Source organism: Hypanus sabinus, chromosome 2, assembly GCF_030144855.1.
Source record: "Hypanus sabinus isolate sHypSab1 chromosome 2, sHypSab1.hap1, whole genome shotgun sequence".
Classification (NCBI taxonomy): Eukaryota; Metazoa; Chordata; class Chondrichthyes; order Myliobatiformes; family Dasyatidae; genus Hypanus; species Hypanus sabinus.
In genome coordinates, this window is record NC_082707.1 from 107,573,781 (window position 1) to 107,595,021 (window position 21,241).

The window sequence follows — 21,241 nt, forward strand, 5'->3', positions numbered from 1 at the left end:
CTTCTAGTCCGTGTACTGTATGCAGTACACGGACCAGAAGAGCTGAGATGGCCTGTTTCCGTACTGTAATTATTATATGGTTGTGAAGACTAAATTCTATCCTCTGTGCCAGTTGATTAGTATCTTTCTGTACCCTGTTCTTCCTCACTCCACAACACACTCTATCATGCAATCTCATTCATTGGAGCACCACGGTAGTTACTGCAGCACATTTTACAGCTCGGGCCAGGGCCATCAGAGTTTGGAGTTCAATTCCAGTGCTGACTAAGAAATCTGTGCCTCCTTCCCTTGATTGTGTGGGTTTCCTCCGGGTGCTGCTGTTTCCTCCCACAGTCGGAAGATGTACCAGTTAGTGGGTTAATTGGTCATTGTAAATTGGCCTGTCATAAGGCTGGGGTTAAATTGGGGGTTGCTGGGTGGTACGGCTTAGTGGGCCAGAAGGGTCTGTTCTGCACTGTATCCTTAAATAAATAAATTGGGTGCCAATATCCAAGTTGTTAATGTATATAACAACAATAAGGAAGTTAGTACCATTCCTCATGGTACCCCACTGGTCACAGGCTTCCAACGAAAAGACCAGCCCTCCACTGTCAATGGATTTAGTCAGTGATATTGTCCTTCAGTTAGACATAAACTTAGGTCTTGCCCTCCGGCCCAAGTAGATGCTTATACAGTTATTCACAGTGACCGGGATTATTCCTCATTCGAGAATTTTTATGCAGCTTCCATCAAGGATTGTGTTACTGGGATCATACTGTGCACAAGTTACCTTCCTTACATGACAGTACATTAGTGTGGCATTCAGCAAGGTCCTGCATGGTAGGCTCATCCAGAAAATTAAGCTGTGTTGCATCTATGGTAACTTAACTGCTTAGATCCAAAATTGTCTTGTCTATAGAAAATAAAGGGTAACAGTGGATGGGTCTTATGCTAGATGGAGGTCTGTCTACGGAGATCTATATAGAAAATGTGGGGTTGGCGAGGAAATTTGTAGATTGGTGCAATTGTGGATTCCATAGAAGGTTGCCAAAGGATATAGTGGGATATGGATCAGTTAAAGATATGGGCAGAGAAGTGGCAAATAGCATTTAATACAAACAAGTGTAAAGTGCTGTACTTTGTTAGATCCAAAGTAAAGGGAGTGTACACAGCTATTGGCAAGATCCTTAACAACATTGATGAACAGAGGGATCTTGGCGTCCCTCGTTTGGTTCCCTAAAAATAGCTGTACAAGTCAGTAGACTGGAAAAGAAAGCATGCAGCATGTTTGTCAGTCGAGGCCGTCAAGTTGTGTTGCAGCTTTATAACACTCTGGTTAAGCTACGTAAGACATAGGAGCAGAATTAGACCATTTGGCCCATTGAATCATTGAATCTGCACTGCTATTCAATCACAGCTGATCCTTTTTTCCCCCTCCCCAGCCCCTCTTCCCAGCCTTTGATGCCATGTCCAATCGAGAACTTATGAATGTCTGCCTCAAATACACCCAACGACCTGGTCTCCACAGCTGCCTGTGGTAACAAATTCCACAAATTCACCACCCTTTAGCTAAAGAAATTTCTCTGCACCTCTGTTTTAAATGGATGCCCTTCTATCCTGAGGCTGTGCCCTCTTGTCTGACATTCCCCTACCATGCAAAACATCCTTTCCACATTTGCTCTGTCTAGCCTTTCAACATTTGAAAGGTTTCAGTGAGATCCCCCCCCCCATCCTTCTAAATTCCAGTGAGTACAGACCCAGAGCCATCAAATGTTCCTCATATTGATAATCCTTTCATTCCCAGAATCATCCTTGTGAACCTCCTCTGAACCCTCTCCAATGCCAGCACATCTTTTCTTAGATGAGGAGGCCAAAGCTGTTCACAGTTTTAAAAGTGAGGTCTCACCAGTGTCCTATAAAGCCTCAGCATCAAGTTCCTGCTCTTGTATTCTAGACCTTGTTCTCGACATCCAGAGTATTGCATTCAATTTTGGTTGCCACAAAATATAGGAAGGATGTGGATGCTTTGGAGAGGGTGCAGAGGAAGTTTACCTGTATGGTGCCCAGATTAGAAGGCATGTGGTATGAGGAGAGTAGATCCAGCTGAAGCTATTTTCTCTAGAGTGGCAGATGCTGAAGGGAAATATGATAGAAATTTATATTAAAAAAATTATGTGAGGCAAAGATCAAGTAGACAGCCAGGATTGGAATGTCTGGTACTAGAGCACATGTATTTAAGTTGAGATGGTTAAGTTTGAAGGAGATATGCGAGGTTGGGTCCTGGGATATACAGTCAAAGGTGATAGTAGGGGCAGGTAGCACAAGAACATTTAAGAGACCCCTAGATGGGCACATGAATATGCAGAGAAGGGTGGGATGTGGTCAATATACAGAGAAAAGGGATTAGATTAATTATGAGTCAATGTATTCAGCACAGTTTTGTGGCCTGTCCTGTGCTGAATATTGAGTTCTATGTACAGCAGTTCACACATTTCAATTTGACTGAACTAAAATCAGGATAGGTTTAGGGTGAAGGGGTAATAGATTCAGGGGGAATCTGAGAAGGAGAAGTTTTTTCCCCCCAAAGGGTGGTTAAAACCTGGAGTATACTGCCTGAGGCAGAGAGGCTCACAACTTTTAAGAAGGTTCAGGTAAATGAGATTAGTGTAGATAGGTGCTTGATGACCAGCATGAAGATAGTGGGCTGGAGAGCCTGTTTCTGTGCACAATCTTTAGCTATCAGTGATGTGCAGTCAGTTAAGACTGATTTATACTTGTGCGTCGCATCTACGCCATAGGTACCACATACCCTACACCAGAAAAGTTACTCACGTGTCACGGCGATGCAGACCGCAACCACTGTGATTGGTCTGCTTGGTAGCATTGCATTACCTCCTACGCATTTCCGGTTGCTTCTTCTCCGCCATGACTGTAGGCTATGGATACCCCGATGTGAAATAGATGAACCAAATCATCAAATCTACCTGCCAGCCTGAGAAAATGTTTGAAATGCATTTCCTCGTTCATGTCTATCACGAAGAAACTCAACACAGTGGCATAGAAACCCCACTGCCAACTAGCATTTTGGCGCACACCAACGCATGCTCGCTACAGCGTAGAGCGACGCAGAAGTGAAAATCAGGGTTACAGCGTAGGCTGTGGCATAGCCCGTATGCACTAGTATAAATCAGCCTTCGCTCTGCACTTTCCAGTATCTGCTTTCCATTGCCATTCTCCATTCCTTATTCTCGCTCTCCCCTATTCCCCATTCTCACTCTCCCCATTACTCTATTCCCTATTCTCACTCTCCCCTGTTCACCTGTTCCCATTCTCACTCTCCCCGTTCACCTATTCCCTATTCTCACTCTCCACTATTCACCTATTCCCTATTCTCACTCTCCACTATTCACCTGTTCCCTATTCTCACTCCACTATTCACCTGTTCCCTATTCTCACTCTCCACTATTCACCTGTTCCCCATTCTCACTCTCCACTATTCACCTGTTCCCCATTCTCACTCTCCCCATTCACCTGTTCCCCATTCTCACTGTCCCGTATTCACCTGTTCCCTCTTCTCACTCTCCCCATTCACCTGTTCCCCATTCTCACTGTCCCGTATTCACCTGTTCCCCATTTTCACTCTCCCCTATTCACTTGTTCCCCATTCTCAATCTCCTCTATTCACCTGTTCAGCTGATCCCTCCCTCCATTTCTTTTTGCAGCTTGTTTCCTCACTCTTTTAGTGCAATATTTGCTGGAAACCTGATGACTTTCCCTATATCTCTCTCTCTCTCATCTTTTTCAATATTTTTATTAATATTATATTAATTGCATGAATACAAATACAAAATTCATAGGAATACAAGTAATACAAATTACATGACATTTCAAGGCTTGGATGTGTCCAAAACATGAATTAATGTGGCCATTAGTGCATCTATCATGGTAGGGGGAAATATCTGCGTAGAAACGAGAGAGCTTGTCTTTAGACATATAAACTCTATGTACCATTTTGAATTGTAATAAAGAATGACGAGCACATAATGATGAAGAATTAATTTTAAAATACTCTTCCAACTCTCTTCAGATATGAAAATCTGTAAATCCTTTTCCCAGTCTCCTTTAATTTTATCTATAAAGGCCTTTTTCAGTCCCAACAGCAGGCCATAAATGTAACTGTTGTCAAAGTGTTTCAGATTAAAAATTGTATCTATTATATTCATATCTGAACTTGTAGGAAATGTATGTAGTTGGGATCTTAAAAAATCTCTAATCTGTAAGTATCGAAAAAAGTGAATATTGGAAAGGTTAAATTTTGTTGAAAGGTGCACAAAAGAAGAGAGATTCCCTCCTTCAAACAAATCTGAAATTGTTTAATACCCAATCTATCCCATTTTTAAAAGATAGGTCAGTTAAAGATAGTTTAAATAAACAACTTTAAATCTATTAATGTAATATATCCAGAACGTAATATTTTGTATATTAACTGCCCAATAATATAATTAAAATTGGGAAAGGCAAAGCCTCCATTCTGTTTGGTTTTTTGAAGGTGAGCTTTATTTATTTGAGGTTTTTTTATTCTTCCATATATAGGAAGAAAGAATTTAATCCAAAGAGTCAAAATAAGATTTAGGAATAAAAACAGGCACAGCTTGTAAAAGGTATATAAATTTAGGTAAGATATTCATTTTAATGGAATTAATTCGGCCGATCAGTGATAAAGAGAGAGGCGACCAATTAGAAAGTGTTTTTTTAACATAATTCATTAAAGTTAAAAAATTTTCCTTAAATAAATCTTTATAATTCTTAGTAATTGTTACTCCCAGGTACACAAATTGTTTTCTTAAAAGTTTAAAAGGAAGGTTAATAACAGTTGGTATTAAATTATTTAAAGGAAACAGTTCACTCTTATGTAAATTTAATTTATATCCTGGGAACTGACTAAAATTAGTCAGTAGATGGAACACAAATGGTAGAGGTTGTAACATTAGATATAAAAAGCAATAAGTTATTAGCATAGAGCAACACTTTATGAATAGTACCTCTCCTTAAAATACCAGTAATCTCTTTAGACTCCCAAAAATCAATTGCTAAGGGTTTTAATGCCAAATCAAAGAGCAGAGGGCTCAAAGGACAACCTTGTATACTTCCATGTTGGAGTTTAAAGGGTTTAGAATTCTGACGATTAGTAAGAACCCGAGCGGAGGGAAATAAACAAAGTAATTTAATCCAATGAATAAAATTAGGTCCAAAATTAAATTTTTCTAAGGATGTAAAAAGGTAATTCCATTCAACTCTGTCAAAGGCCTTCTCCGCATCCAAAGATAACACACATTCCAATATTACCTTAGATGGAAAATGCATAGCATTTAACAAATGCTGTACATTAAAATGGGAATATCGATTTTTAATAAATTCTGTCTGATCATCCGGAATTATTGAAGATAGAATATTTTCAAGTCTGCAAGCCAACACTTTAGATAAAATTTTAGAATCAAAATTGAGTAAAGAGGTCTATATGAAGAGCATACAGTAGGATTTTTATTCTTTTTGAGAATAAGTGAAATGGAAGCTTTGTAAAAAGACTGCGGTAAACTTCCTACCTTGAAGGAATCTGTAAGGGTAGAACATAAATATGGTATAAGCAAGGAGGAAAAAGCCTTATAAAACTCTCCAGAGAATCCATCAGGTCCTGGGGATTTCCCAGAATGCAATTCTCGAATAGCCTGAGCAATTTCCTCCTGGGAAATGGGTTGATCCAATTGCCTACGATCATCTATCAAAAGATTAGAAATATCTAATTGATCTAAAAAAATATTCATTGCAATATTATGATTACCAGAGACAGAACTATATAATTTGGAATAAAATTCCCTAAAAGTGTCATTAATTTCAAAGTGGTCAGTTGTCATATCCCCATTAATTTTACGTGTTTCTTTCATTTGCCGCTTGGCTTCAATTGATTAGCCAGTAGCTTACCAGTTTTATCTCCATGAATATAAAATTGACTTTTAAAGGATCTACAAGTATTTAGATAGACAGAGACTTATTAAGGAGAGTCAACAGGGCTTTGTGCGTGGTAGGTCATGTTTAACAAATCTATTAGAGTTTTTCAAGGAGGTTACAAGGAAAGTGGATGAAGGGAAGGCAGTGAATGTTGTCTACATGGACTTCAGTAAGGACTTTGACAAGGTCCGCATGGGAGGTTAGTTAGGAAGATTCAATCGCTAGCTATACATGGAGAGGTAGTAAATTGGATTAGACATTGGCTCAATGGGAGAAGTCAGAGAGTGGTTGCGGAGGATTACTTCTCTAAGTGGAGGACTGTGACTAGTGGTGTGCCACAGGGATCAGTGCTGGGTGCATTGTTATTTGTCATCTATATCAATGATCTGGATCATTATATCAATGTGGTAAATTGGATCAGCAAATTTGCTGATGATACAAAGATTTTTTATGTAGTGGACTGTGAGGAAGGTTTTCAAAGCTTGCAGAGGGATCTGGACCAGCTGAAAAAATGGGCTGAAAAATGGCAGATGGAGTTTAATACAGACTAGTGTGAGGTACAGTCACCCTCCTTATCCACGGATTCAATCAACCGCGGATCAGGAAAACCCGGAAGTTCTCTCTCCAGCACTCGTTTGAGCATTTTACAGACTATTTTTTCTTGTCATTATTCCCTAAACAATACAGCATAACAACTATTTACATAGCCTTTGCATTGTATTAGGTATTATAAGTAATCTAGAGATGATTAAACCAATGTGTTGCTTAGTAATAATTGCAGCTTTCATCAGGCTCCATTAAAATTGTTCCGATCGTTGACCGATCTGTAGCCTAACTATTGTAGACTGTAGCCTAATGCTTTTCCAATGACCGATGGCGTTTCACCTCTTTCCAATTGCTTTATTACTTCCACCTTATTTTCAATCGTGATCCTGATTATTTTTGAGAACAGAAACACTGCAGATGCAGAACTGTGATGGGTCCTAATGTCACCGCACAAATCCAGGGTTCCACTGGGTCCTAAAGACCACTGCACTGAGACAGGTTAAATAAGGGAGCATCCGCCTTTTTTGGTATCTGCGGGGTGTGTCGGAACCAATCCCCCACAGATAAGGAGGGCCGACTGTATTGCACTTTGGAAGGAAAAACCAGTGTAGAACATACAAGGTAAATGGTAAGGCACTGAGGAGTGCTGCAGAACAGAGGAATCTGGGAATACAGATACAAAATTCCCTAAAGATGGCATCACAGGTAGATAGGGTAGTAAAGAGAGCCTTTATAAATTGGCCTTTATAAATCAAAGTATTGAGTATAAGAATTGGAATGTTATGGTGAGATTGTATAAGGCATTGGTGAGGCCGAGTTTGGAGTATTGTGTGCAGTTTTGGTCACTGAATTATAGGAAAGATACTAATAAGGTTGAAAGAGTGCAGAGAAGGTTTACAAGGATGTTGCTGGGATTTGAGAAACTGAGTTACAGAGAAAGGTTGAATAGGTTAGGACTTTATTCCCTGAAGCGTAGAAGAATGAGGGGAGACTTGATAAAGGTATATAAAATTATGATGGGTATAGATAGAGTGGATGCAAGCAGGCTTTTTCTGCTGAGGCTAGGGGAGAAAAAAACCAGAGGACATGTGTTAAGGGTGAAAGGGGAAAAGGTTAAAGGGAACATGGGGGGGGGGGCTCCTTCACACAGAGAGTGGTGGGAGTGTGGAATGAGCTACCAGATGAAGTGGTAAATGTGGGCTCCCTTTTAACATTTAAGAAAAACTTGGCTAGGTACATGGATGAGAGTTGTATGGAGGGATATGGTCCAGGTGAAAGTCAGTGGGACTAGGCAGAAAAATGGTTCAGCACAGCCAAGAAGGGCCAAAAGGCCTGTTTCTGTGCTGTAATGTTCTATGGTTCTCTCTTTTAAAAGCTGGCTTTCAATTGGACATGTTAAAAGGAGATCATATTTAGTTTTTGTTTCAATACATCTCATATGTTTCAGGATCGGGTACCAAAGCATATTTACAATCTAGTTGTTTTAACTGATTAGCTAGTTCATTTCTCTCTTTGTTGGCTTTTTAAATGATGTTTCCAGCATAAGAAATAACTTAACCCCAGATATATTCTTTAGAAGTATCCCATATAAGACTAGACTTCTCTTACAATGTATTTTTTTCAAAATAAAGAGTAATTTGATTCTTCATAAATTTTTAAAAAGTCCTCATCGGATAGCAGATTTAAATTAAATCGCCAAAATCTACTCATAGGGATAGGACCAGGAAGATTTAGAGATAAAAGTACAGGAGAGTGGTCGAAAATAGCAATCTCTTTATATCTAATCAATGGAATCATTCGACTGTCAATAAAAAAATAATCAATCCTGGTATAAGAATGATGGACATGAGAGAGAAAAGAATACTCCCAGTCTGTTGGATGAAGAAAACGCCAGGCATCTACTATACCACATTTAGTTAAAAAGGATTGGATAAACAAAGCTGATTTATTAAGTGTGGCTAGTTTGACAGATGAGCAATCTAATACTGGATCTAACCAGCAGTTAAAATCTCCTCCCATTACAAGAGAGTAAGTACACAAATATGGCAAAAACAAAAACAGATATTCAAAAAATCCTGAATCGTATACATTGGGGGCATATACATTAACAAAAACAATCAATTTACTGTCTAAACTTCCTGATACAATAACAAATTGACCATTAAGATCCAAAACAACTTTATGCTGAGCAAAGGAAACTATTATCTATAAAAATTGAAACTCCACGTGATTTTGCATTAAACGAAGAATGGAATTGCATACCCTTCCACCAAATAAATAACCATAAGCTATCACAGCTGCGTTTCTGCATTATTTGTAAGAAAATAATGGGTGCTTTTAATTTTTTAATATAAGCAAACACTTTGTTCCATTTAATGGGGTGATTCAGCCCTTTCACATTCAAACTAAATAAGTTAATATTTCGAACAACACACACAAAATGCTGGTGGAATGCAGCATCTATAAGGTGAAGCACTGTCGACGTTTCGGGCTGAGACCCTTCGTCAGGACTAACTGAAAGGAAAGATAGTAAGAGATTTGAAAGTAGTGGGGGGAGGGGGAAATGCAAAATGATAGAAGACCGGAGAGGGTGGGATGAAGCTAAGAGCTGGAAAGGTGATTGGTGAAAGTAATACAGAGCTGGAGAAGAGAAAGGATCATGGGACGGGAGGCCTCGGGAGAAAGTGGGGGGGAGCACCAGAGGGAGATGGAGAACAGGCAAACAACTAAATATGTCAGGGATGGGGTAAGAAGGGGTGGAGGAGCATTAACGAAAGTTAGAGAAGTCAATGTTCATGCCATCAGGTTGGAGGCTACCCAGCTGGTATGTAAGGTGTTGTTCCTCCAACCTGAGTTTGGATTCATTTTGACAGTAGAGGAGGCCATGGATAGATATATCAGAATGGGAATGGGACGTGGAATTAAAATGTGTGGCCACTGGGAGATCCTGCTTTCTCTGGCGGACCGAGCATAGGTGTTCAGCGAAACGGTCTCCCAGTCTGCATCAGGTCTCAACAATATATAAAAGCTCACACCGGGAGCACCGGACACAGTATACCACACCAGTCGACTCGCAGGTGCAGTGTTGCCTCACCTGGAAGGACTGTCTGGGGCCCTGAATGGTGGTGAGGGAGGAAGTGTAAGGGCAGGTGTAGCTCTTGTTCCACTTACAAGGATAAGTGCCAGGAGGGAGATCGGTGGGAAAGATGGGGGGGACAAGTGGACAAGGGAGTCGCGTAGGGAGCGATCCCTGCGGAAAGCAGAGGGGGCGGAGGGAAAGATGTGCTTGGTAGTGGGATCCCATTGGAGGTGGCGGAAGTTACGGAGAATTATACGTTGGACCTGGAGGCTGGTGGGGTGGTAGGTGAGGACAAGGGGAACCCTATCCCGAGTGGGGTGGCGGGCGGATGGGGTGAGGGCAGATGTGTGGGAAATGGGAGAGATGCGTTTGAGAGCAGAGTTGATGGTGGAAGAAGGGAAGCCCCTTTCTTTAAAAAAGGAAGACATCTCCTTCGTTCTAGAAAGTAAAGCCTCATCCTGAGAGCAGATGCGGTGGAGACAGAGGAATTGTGAGGTGGATGGCATTTTTGCAAGAGACAGGGTGGGAAGAGGAATAGTCCAGGTAGCTGTGAGAGTCTAGGCTTATAGTAGATATCAGTACATAAGCCGTCTCCAGAGATGGAGACAGAAAGATCAAGAAAGGTGAGGAAGGTGTCAGAAATGGACCAGGTAAATTTGAGGGCTGGGTGAAAGTTGGAGGCAAAGTTAATAAAGTCAACGAGCTCAGCATGTGTACAGGAGGCAGTGCCAATGCAGTGGTCGATGTAGCAAAGGAAAAGAGGAGGACAGATACCTGTATAGACTTGGAACATGGACTGTTCCACAAAGCCAACAAAAAGGCAGGCATAACTGGGACCCATGCGGGTGCCCATGGCTACATCCTTGGTTTGGAGGAAGTGGGAGGAGCCATAGGAGAAATTATTGAGAGTAAGCACACCTTTCCCTCACCCCCTCCTTCTGCTTTCCGCAGGGATCGCTTCCTACGTGACTCCCTTGTCCACTCATCCCCCCCCCATCCCTTCCCACCAATCTCCCTCCTGGCACTTATACTTGTAAGCGGAACAATTGCTACACCTGCCCTTACACTTCCTCCCTCACCACCATTCAGGGCCCCAGACAGTCCATCCAGGTGAGGCGACACTTCACCTGTGAGTCGGCTGGTGTGGTATACTGCGTCCGGTGCTCCCGGTGTGGGCTTTTATATATTGGTGAGACCCGACGCAGACTGGGAGACCGTTTCGCTGAACACCTACACTCGGTCCGCCAGAGAAAGCTGGATCTCCCAGTGGCCACATATTTTAATTCCACGTCCCATTCCCATTCTGATATGTCTATCCATGGCCTCCTCTACTGTCAAAATGAATCCAAACTCAGGTTGAAGGAACAACACCTTATATATCGGCTGGGTAGCCTCCAACCTGACGGCATGAACATTGACTTCTCTAACTTCCATTAATGCCCTTCCTCCCCTTCTTAGCCCCATCCCTGACATACTTAGTTATTTGCCTGTTCTCCATCTCCCTCTGGTGCTTCCCCCCACCCCCTTTTCTTTCTCCCAAGGCCTCCTGTCCCATGATTCTTTCCCTTCTCCAGCTCTGTATCACTCTCGCCAATCACCTTTCCAGCTGTTAGCTTCATCCCACCCCCTCCGGTCTTTTCCTATCATTTCGCATTTCCCCCTCCTCCCACTACTTTCAAATCTCTTACTATCTTTCCTTTCAGTTAGTCCTGACGAAGGGTCTCAGCCGGAAACATCAACAGTGCTTCTCCTTATAGATGCTGCCTGGCCTGCTGCTTTCCACCAGCATTTTGTGTGTGTTGTTTGAATTTCCAGCATCTGCAGAATTCCTCGTGTTTGCAAGTTAATATTTTGAACTATTTTAAATACATCATGTAATTAAAAGATCTGACCATAAGTTATTAAAACTGGAAAGCAAAACGTAAGGTAAGGTAGTCAAACAGGCAATCATATAATCAACACGACACAGCTCCCAGAAAGAAATAGGACCTAGCCCCTCCCCCACTCAAAGCGAGAAGGCTGACCAATAGACAGTCAGCGAGCTAAGAACTAAGTTCCCTCCCCAAAAAATCCTGTTGACAGAAACTCTGATCCTTCAAGGTAAAATTATGTCCCTACCAAGACACAACATAGAAAGAAATATAACTAAGTATTCAAAAATATAAAATGGTCACTTTAAACAAATTCAAAGAAAACTATAATAAAATAAAGCTTCAAAAAGGGATATAATAAAGAAGTATCAAAAAAATATAACAAGACAGCATATGAATAGCCAAAACCCTATTTCAAATTCATAATCGCAGAAGAAAAAATTGATCAAATATGAAATATAAGTGTTAGACTTCAGCCTTCGGAAACTATTTTGCGTCTTCAACCGACTTTATTCTTCTTTGCAATCCGTTCTTCAAAACAATACTCAGATGGGCAGGAAACCGAAGGGATGGTTTAAATCCTTTATTGTAAAGATCCGACATTACTTCTTTATATTTCATACGATCAGCAGTAACTTCAGGCGAATAGTCTTCCACAAAGCTGACCTTGTAACCATGGAAATCCTAGTCGACGGGTATGGCGAATTAAAAGGTCCTTAGTACGAAAGAATGACCGACCTGGGTCTCGCTGCCGACAACATTGACTTCGAAGTCGGCGAGCAATTTTCTCAATCGAGCTTCGGCTCAGAAGTGAATAAATCAGGGAATAACTGTTTCAGAAAGTTTGCAAAGAACTTTGTAAGTCAGCACCTTCAATTGATTCTTCAAGACCCAGAATTCGCAAGTTATTTCTCCTTTTCCTGTTTTCTAGACTTAATCCGTTTCATCATTTTTTAATTGAATAAGGATAACTCTTTGCAGAGTTTAATTGTATCTTCAGCATCTTCTTCAAATGACACCAGCTTTGCAGTATTTTCTTAAATTCAGTTCTCATGCTCAGTTAAAGTTTGTTGGATTGTATCCAATTTGCCATTAAGTCGTTGAATCTCCTCAGAAAATTCTGATTTTTGCTGTTTAAGGAAGTCACTGATAAAATCCAAAGTGACTGGGGATTCATCTTCTGTTTCTTTTCTTTTGCAAAAGCTTTTGTTCTTTTCCCAGCCATAGTAGAGCAGTATTATAATAAGGTTTCAAACAAATCTGTTAGGAGACAATAAAGTAAGTAGGGTAGGAGCAATCTAAAACAATGTTACTCCATCCGCTGCCAACAGGGCTCTGATATCTCTCATCGAAGTAGGGCAGAGTATTGAGGTGTCTTCTCACTATAAACCACACTCAGGTTACACATAAACATCTGATGATCCTGATAAAATCACAGAACACCACAGCACAGAATCAGGCCCTTCAGCCCATCTAATCTGTGCTGAACTAATCTGCCTAGTCCCATTGACCTGTACTGAACTATAACCCTTCTCTCCATGTACCTATCTAAATTTCTCTTAAATGTTGAAATTGAACCCACATTCACCACTTCTCCAGCAATTTGTTCCACTCTCACCACTCTCTTCCTCTTTGCATTCCCCTTAAACATTTCACCTTCAATCTTAACCCATAACCTCCAGTTAGTTTCACCAAATCTCAGTGTAAGAAACCTATTCTGATTACCCTGTCTATACTGCTCATAATTTTGAATGCATCTATCAAATCTCTCCTGAAACTTCTACATTCTAGGGAATAAAGTTCTAAACCTATTCAATCTTTCCTTATACCTCAGATCTTCCAGTCCTGGGAACATTCTTGTAAATTTTCTCTGCACTCTTTCAACCTTATTTATATCTTGCCTGCAGGTAGGTGACCAAAACTGCACACAATACTCCCAAGTTAAGGCTGATTTATACTTCTGCGTAGGTTCTACGCAAGTGACCTATGCCATTGTGAGCCTTTATACTTGTGCGTTGGTGTGTCTTCGTCGCTCTGCAATTCACCGCTAAAATGCTAGTTGGTGGTGGGCTTTCTATGCCACTGTGTTGAGTTTCTTTGTGTACTTCAAACAATGGCGACAAACTGAGCATATCATGTTGGAGTTGGAGCTAATAAATGCAGCTAATAACAAGAGTTACTTTTATTGAAATTACTGCAATGCAGAAAAGAGAGAAGACATCGGAGGAGATGGTGTGTATGACCACTGAACGAATTGAGGCAGAAGAAGGGTGAATTTTCTGAGCTTGCCTGGCCACTGAAGGACATGGACGAGGAAATACATGGATTTGATGATTTGGTTCATCGTTCAGAAGCAACCAGAAATGCGTAGAAGGAAATGCAATGCTACCAAGTGAATCAATCACAGTTGTTGCGGTCTGCGTTGCCACGGCGCGTAGTTACATTTTTGGGGAGGTGCACGTCAGGATATGCAGCTACGCCGTACCTACAGCATAGATTTGATGCAGAAGTATAAATTGGCCTTTAGACTTCACCAATGTCTTGTACAACTTCAGCATAACATCCCAACTCATACTCAATAACTTGATCTATGAAGGCAATGTGTCAAAGCTTTCATTACAACCCTATCTACCTGTGATGACAATTATGGACCTATATTCCCAGATCCTTTTGTTCTACCACACTCCTCAATGCCCTACCACTCATTGTGTAAGAGCCACCCTGGTTGGTCCTTCAAAGGTGCAACACTTCAAACTTACCTGCAATAAATTCCCTCTACCATTTTTCAGCCCATTTTTCCAGAAGGTCCAGTTCCCACAGCTAGCTTTGATAATCTTCCTCATTGTCCACTACATCCCCAATCAAAACTGTTTAATGTTTTCAGTATTCAAGTGTAAAGGAGAACAAAATAATCATCCAAAAATTATCATCCAAATTGTTGATATAGATGACAAAACAATGGACCTGATACTGATCTCTTCAGCACGCCACTAATCACAGACAATCAATCAGAGAGATAACCATCTACTACCACCCTCTGGTCTCTCCTGTGAAGCTAATGTCTAATCCAATTTACTACCTAATCTTGAATACCATGTGATTGAATGTTCTTGACCAACCTCCTGTGTGGAACATTTGTTAAAAGCTTACTGAAATCCATGTGGTCAACATCCACTGCCTTCATCAACTTTCTTGGTAACTTCCTTGGTTAGATGTAACCTACCACACACACAGCCATGTTGACAATCCCTAATCAGTCCCTAGCTATCCAAAACTAATACAGTATATCTGGTCCATTAGAATACCTTCCAATAACTTACCTATTACTGATGTCAGGCTCACCAGCCTAAAATTTATTGGCTTATTCTTAGAGCCTATTGAAGAAACTGTCTTGGAAAAGACTGTTCAGTTGAGTCTCATTATGCCATATTTTTATGGTCAATTCTCCTGTGTTGTATGAGAAGCCTTGCTATAAAATGCAAGCAGATCTCCAAAACTTCAGTAATCTTTCCTTTAACAAATCATGTTCTTCCTAAACAATGACTTGAGTTCTTTTCCCTGTATCTCCCAAAGTTGCTCTGACTGATGTGTCTTTATTTTGTTGATGCCCTTTTTTTACACGAAGAGCCACACTGGAAGTGCCCTGGCATTACTGACATAACCTGAGAGAACTGGATCAAGATGGGCTGAGCCTCCTCTTTAATTGTTGGATACACTTCACTCATACCTGCCAGCAACTAATTTTAAATACAGCAGACCCTTTAATGGTCACCTGATTTAATAATTTGCCCTTGACTACAGTGCCTATGGAGATGCACTGTACCATGCACTGTTCGGCACAGACTAGAAGGGCTGAGATGGCCTATTTCTATGCTGTAATTGTTATATGGTTATAAGGACGGGTGCAAAATATTTATTAGGAACCAAATCCAGCTCTTTCAATGCACATACATAGTTGACATTTTTTGCTCTTGAATAGGCCTTAGGTCCCTGTTTGTTCTTGCTCTTTTGTGTGTGTTTTAAAACCTCCATAGGTTTACATGAATTTGTTGAAAATATCTTGCATTCTTTTTTGCCGCCTTAGCTTCCTCCTTTGTACCATTTCCTATTTTATTACTCTGAGCGTCCTGCCAAGTTGAGTTCTACATATCTGGCATCAGGTTTCCTACTGTACCTCACCCCACTTGGTTCACACTAGAACATCCTAACTTTTATCTTAGTTGGAAAATATTTCATCTAATCTCAATCTCTCTCTCTCTCTCTCTCTCTCTCTCTCTCTCTCTCTCTCTCTCTCTCTCTCTCTCTCTCTCTCTCTCTCTCTCTCTCTCTCCTCTCTCTCTCTCTCTCTCTCTCTCTCTCTCACTCTCTCAAAACCTGTAAAAGAGTAGGATTAACACTGGTTAAGACAGTAACAACCACCAAGACTACTTTTTATGCTGCATTAACTCTTGTTCATCATATTCTCCTAGACATGTCTCAGAGCTCCCCACAAGGATGATTCAAGTAATTGAGGAACTTGGCACTAATCTGCAGTTAATAAAATCCATCCCTCTTTTGCCACAAAAAGTGAGGATAATGGTAAGTAACCTTCCAGGTATTTTGCAGTTTTTCTTTCAGTTTCTCTATCCAATTTAACAGCATGAATGAGATACAAAATATAGCCCAATCTCTATGTCCACTTCTGTCTCTCTGCCATCACTTTATTGTGCAGTAACTGACCTAGGGTAATGCTGTACATGGTATAGAGGGAGCTCTGTATCTATCTGTACAGAATCTGATCTGGAAATGCTTATTTCCTGTTTCTCTTCCTCAGCAGAGGTATTTCATGTACTGTGGCTACTTGAGAAATATTCAATGCAAACACTGATGTAAGAAATAAAATATTCTCCTTCCTGGCACACAGCCATCCAAGTATGAGGAATAAATAGATGATTCTGAACATGCTGTATGTATGCTAAACCTGTCTGTTGTACATTTAGGAAGATCTGATGGAGATGATGGCTTCTGAGATACTGGAGCTGAAGGAAGTGATGGAATTTATTGTGAAATGGAGGGAGCAGCAGAAGACTGTGAATTCGGAATACCTGGACAGGAAAGATTAAGTTCCTGGCTGGAATGGCACTTTCACCAGAGAAGCCTGCAGTTTGTGGAAAGAAATTTTAGATTTGAAGATAGGAACTACCAATGGATGGGTGCAGGGCAGACGTGATAGGTGCTTGTGACTGGCTGACTACACAGCTGCATCCTTGGTGATGGTTGTGGGAGGTGTCTGGCTCGACACTAGAAACTGTCAGTGCCTGTGGAGGGAGATGTTATAGATGTGGACTTTACACCTTCCCCAGTGTTTTGCCAGCATTTGCCTCCTCTCACCAGATGCAAGCTGGTTGGGAGAGTACAGTTCTATGTGTAGTTACTCTAACACCAACCAGATAGATGCCAGATCGACCACTTTGCCACAAATACCCACCTGCTTGCTGTCCTTTGCCCGAAATGCAATTTCTAGTAGAATTGCTGTCAGAACTACAAGTACACTCTGATTTCCTCCATCATCGTCCCAAGAATGGCAATCATCTGAAGAGGAACTCGGAACCTCCTGCTGTCCCTTTCTGTCACTGCTCTGGTTTTCTCTGATCCTGGATGGATTGGTATTGGTTCATCCGAGGCAGACAAACTAGGATCAACCAGTGATGGTTATTTAATGACTGCCTCATGACATCTCCAAGGTTAGTTTTCACATAATCACAAATCGGCAGAGATGTCACACGTCTGGAAATAAAGTTTGGAATATTTTGTACCATTGATCATGTTTCACGATTTACTATTTATGTAACAAGTAGGAGCAATAATTGGGAGCAGAGGTGAGGCAGTTTTAATACTGTATTTTGTGTAAGATCCCTGACCTGGAACAACCTCCCCTGCATATGCAAGTCTGTGGCCTGGTTAAGTGCAGCTGTGTGGGAGCAAAATGAAATGATGCAGATTTGGTGTTTGAAATAACATGATTTATTTTTTTTTTAAAACTAGGAGACTAGTCAAAGGGATCTACTCGAGAATCATTTTGGTACAGCTTTTACATTCTCAGTTGATGAAATTATCAGTAAAACTACATCTTGATAAGAGGAAGACATAATTAAATAACCGACTAAGTCCTGATTACTGAATAAAATGATTACCCACAGGTCTAACAGCAAAAACGAGATTCTGTTACAACAGTGGGTGCATAATTAGTGAAGTTTCTGAAACTTGCTGCTGCATTTCATGTCTCTACTTCTAGAATTTGTCTGTGATTCCTTGATACCATGATAGCATAATCCACACCCCTATATGCTAGTTATTAGCCTTCACTATTTTTTTCTCTACAACAAGCTGTGATAAAGCTTCTTGTGTTCACTTCATCAAAAACATTTCCATTGTGTGGGAATACCACAATCTCCTCGTAACACCCTGACTTAGGCCAGGGAACTACTTTTTTTCAGCTTTGCTGGTTACTATCTTGGAACTCCCTCTAACACCACAGTGCAAGTACCTTCATCTCAATGATTACTGTGGCTCAGTGAAGAGCCACTGTATCCTCACCTGGGATTGAGGCTTTCCAGCTCTGTGCCCTGGGAGCTAATGTATGTGAGCAGTAAATGAGCTTCTACCCTGAGGAGCTTAGCATAGCACTTGTAATTAACTGGAGATTCTCAGGGATTGTTGTCAAAGAATCACTGCCTCCAAATTTGCATGAAATTCTTGATGTTGCTTAAATATTCAGATTGCTTATGTTAGAGTCTCCATCCAGAGTCTATCATAAAATTTGTATGTGGTGAATTAATTTCTTAAGCATTTGACTAGTCACTGTTAATGACGATGATTTGGAGATGGCAAAGTAGTTATCTTCCATTTGCTTCAGTCATTGTCCACACACACAGGCCTCACACTGGAGAGCAGAATACAACCAGAAAAATTAATTCAGAGTGTCATAGGAATAGTCTCTATTTTGGCCCTTATGTTGTACCAAACTAATTGTAGTAGTACTTGAGCAGGCAGAACCTGTTAGTCCTGGCTTTTATGCTGCTGTACAGTTTCCTGGATGGTAGCAGCTGGAACAGTTTGTGGTTGGGGTGACTCGGGTCCCCAATGATCCTTCGGGCCCGTTTTACACACCTGCCTTTGTAAATGTCCTGTATAGTGGTAAGTTTGTATCTGCAGATGCACTAGGTTGTCCACACCACTCTCTGCAGAGTACTACAATTGAGGGAAGTACAATTTCCATACTAGGAGTGATGCAGCCAGTCAGATTCTCTCACTCGTGCTCCTATAGAAAGTTCTCAGAAATTGTGGGCCCACACCAAACTTCTTCAACCGTCTGAGATGAAAGAGGCGCTGTTGTGCATTTTTCACTACACAGCTGATGTGAGATCCTCAGTGATGTTTATCCCGAGGAACTTAAAGCTGTTCATCCTTTCAACCCCAGATCCATAGGAGTTGGTCTGTCTAAATTAGAAATTCTTCCTCTCTTAAACACCCATATTGTATGTGTCTCCACCATCACTGTTGGCAGCACATTCCAGGCAGCCCCGGTTTTCCATGCACTCACCACTCTCTGTGTAAAAAAACTTACCCCTGACATCTCCTCTGTACCTACTTAAAAACACCTTAAAGCTATGCCCTCTCGTGCTAGCTATTACAGCCCTGGGGAAAAGCCTCTCATTATCTTGTACATCTCCATCAGGTCACCACTCATCCTCCATCGCTCCAAGGAGAAAAGACCGAGTTCACTCAACCTATCCTCATAAAGCATGCTCCCCATTCCAGGTAACATCCTTGTAAATCTCCTCTACACCAATTCTATGGTTTCCACATCCTTCCTGTAGTGAGGCGACCAGAATTGAGCACAGTACCCCAAGTAGGGTCTGACCAGGGTCCTATATAGCTGCAACATTACCTCTCGGCTCTTAAACTCAATCCCACGATTGATGAAGGCCAATGCACCATATGCCTTCTTAACCACAGAGTCAACCTGCGTAGCAGCTTTGTGTGTCTTATGGACTCAGACCTCAAGATCCCTCTGATCTTCCACACTGCCAAGAGTCTTACCATTAATACTATATTCTGCCATCATATTTGACCTACCAAAATGAACCACCTCACACTTACCTGGACTGAACTCCATCTGCCTCTTCTCAGCCCAGTTTTGCATCCTATCAATGTCCCGTTGTACCCTCCGACAGCCCTCCACACTATCCACAACATCCCCAACCTTTGCGTCATCAGCAAATTTACTAACCCATCCCTCTACTTCCTCATCCAGGTCATTTATAAAAATCACAAACAGTACTCTAGATGGGGCCTAACCACAGTTTTATAAAACTAACATACCTTCCTGAATCTTAATGTTTTGACTGATGCCATGTTCCTCTATACATCAGTACTGTTGAGGGTAATGCATTTCATCTGCTGAAGTGTAACACCTCAGTTGGCCAAATCTTTACACATGTCTACAGCTTATATAAATCGTACTGTATTGGTTGGTAATTATCTACACATTATCAGTGATCACTCGTAGTCGAGTATGATTCTTCTTGCTGGTGGTTGATCTGGTCACTTGAGCGTCTTGAGATGACTGAAGAGGCCGGTCCATGATCCACAAGTCCTATTGCAGTGTTGGCAGGTGTATGTTGTAGAAGTGGTGGTGGATGTAGCTGGTTGGGCCTTTCCCAGTCTCTCCTTATGTTGAAATTGCTCAGTCTCAGTGGATGTATTCTTCAAACTCATAGACAGTCCTTCTCCAGCTTTCCCCATCCATTCAGGTTGATGTGGCACTTCCTCAGGTGGGTCTTGATATTGTCTTTGAACTGTTTTTGCTGCCCTTCAGGAGTGCGTTTTGCATCTTTGAGCTGGCCGAACAAGAGTATTTCAGGGAGGCGGGAGTCAGGCATACAGAGATGTGGCCAACCCTTTGCAATGGGTGTTGAGTCACAATTGTGGCTATGGAATTAATGCTGGAGTTAGTGTGCATGTTTTTCCAGCTAACTCTCAGAATCTTTTGTAGGCATTTTTGATGGTAAGTTTCTAGGGATTTTGTACTCCTCTCCATATAGCAAGGAGGGGAGGGCTACAGTTTTATAAACCAGAAGCTTAGTGTTGATCTGGATATCCCAATCTTCAAAAGCACTCTTTCAGCCTGGAAAAAGCTCCGCTCACACAGCGTAGTCTGTGGTTTATTTCAAAGTCAATGTTGGCTCTTGAAAGAAGGCCAGCAAGATTGGGAAAGAGTTCGCCAGAGGGATATTATCAACTTGGACAGTTGGATGTTTAGGGGTTCAATCTGGAGCGGGTTGGTGCAGGACTTGGATTTTTCTGATGTTTAGATCACGTCCCAGGAATTTGTAAGCTCTGGCAAAAGCATCCGTTATTCATCACTGATCCTCCTCAGGGTGAGCCATGATGGTGTTAATCGTCTGCATATTGGAGTAGTTGACATCTCGCTCTTTGCCTTGAACCTGTTGAGGTTGAAGAGCCCCCCCATCTGTCCTATAGAAAATCTGAACTCCTTGTGGGAGGTCTTGGCCTGTGAGGTGAAGAATTGTTGCAATGAAAACGGCAGAGTTGGGGCAATGATGCACCCCTGTATGACCCTGGTCTAAACGTTAAAAGGTGTTGTTTCAATTCCGCTGTTGCTGATGACTGTTGCACTCGTATCATTGTGTAAAAGCTGCAGAATCTTGAGGTATTTCTCCAGACACCAATTTTGGACAGGACTATTTACAGGGTC

At 41.4% G+C, this 21,241-nt stretch overlaps 1 protein-coding gene across 3 annotated transcripts in view; it reads left to right on the forward strand.

Annotated features, from left to right (window-relative positions):
- Positions 1-20,087, forward strand: part of haus2 (HAUS augmin like complex subunit 2) — a 70,061-nt gene extending 49,974 nt beyond the window's left edge. For all 3 annotated transcript variants that reach the window (XM_059951653.1, XM_059951650.1, XM_059951657.1), the window contains 2 exons: positions 15,951-16,059; positions 16,461-20,087. In XM_059951653.1, the coding sequence (XP_059807636.1) occupies positions 15,951-16,059; positions 16,461-16,583 (232 nt within the window). In that variant the 3' untranslated portion in view covers positions 16,584-20,087. The remainder of the gene's footprint in view (positions 1-15,950; positions 16,060-16,460) is intronic.
- The last annotated feature ends 1,154 nt before the right edge of the window (positions 20,088-21,241 follow it).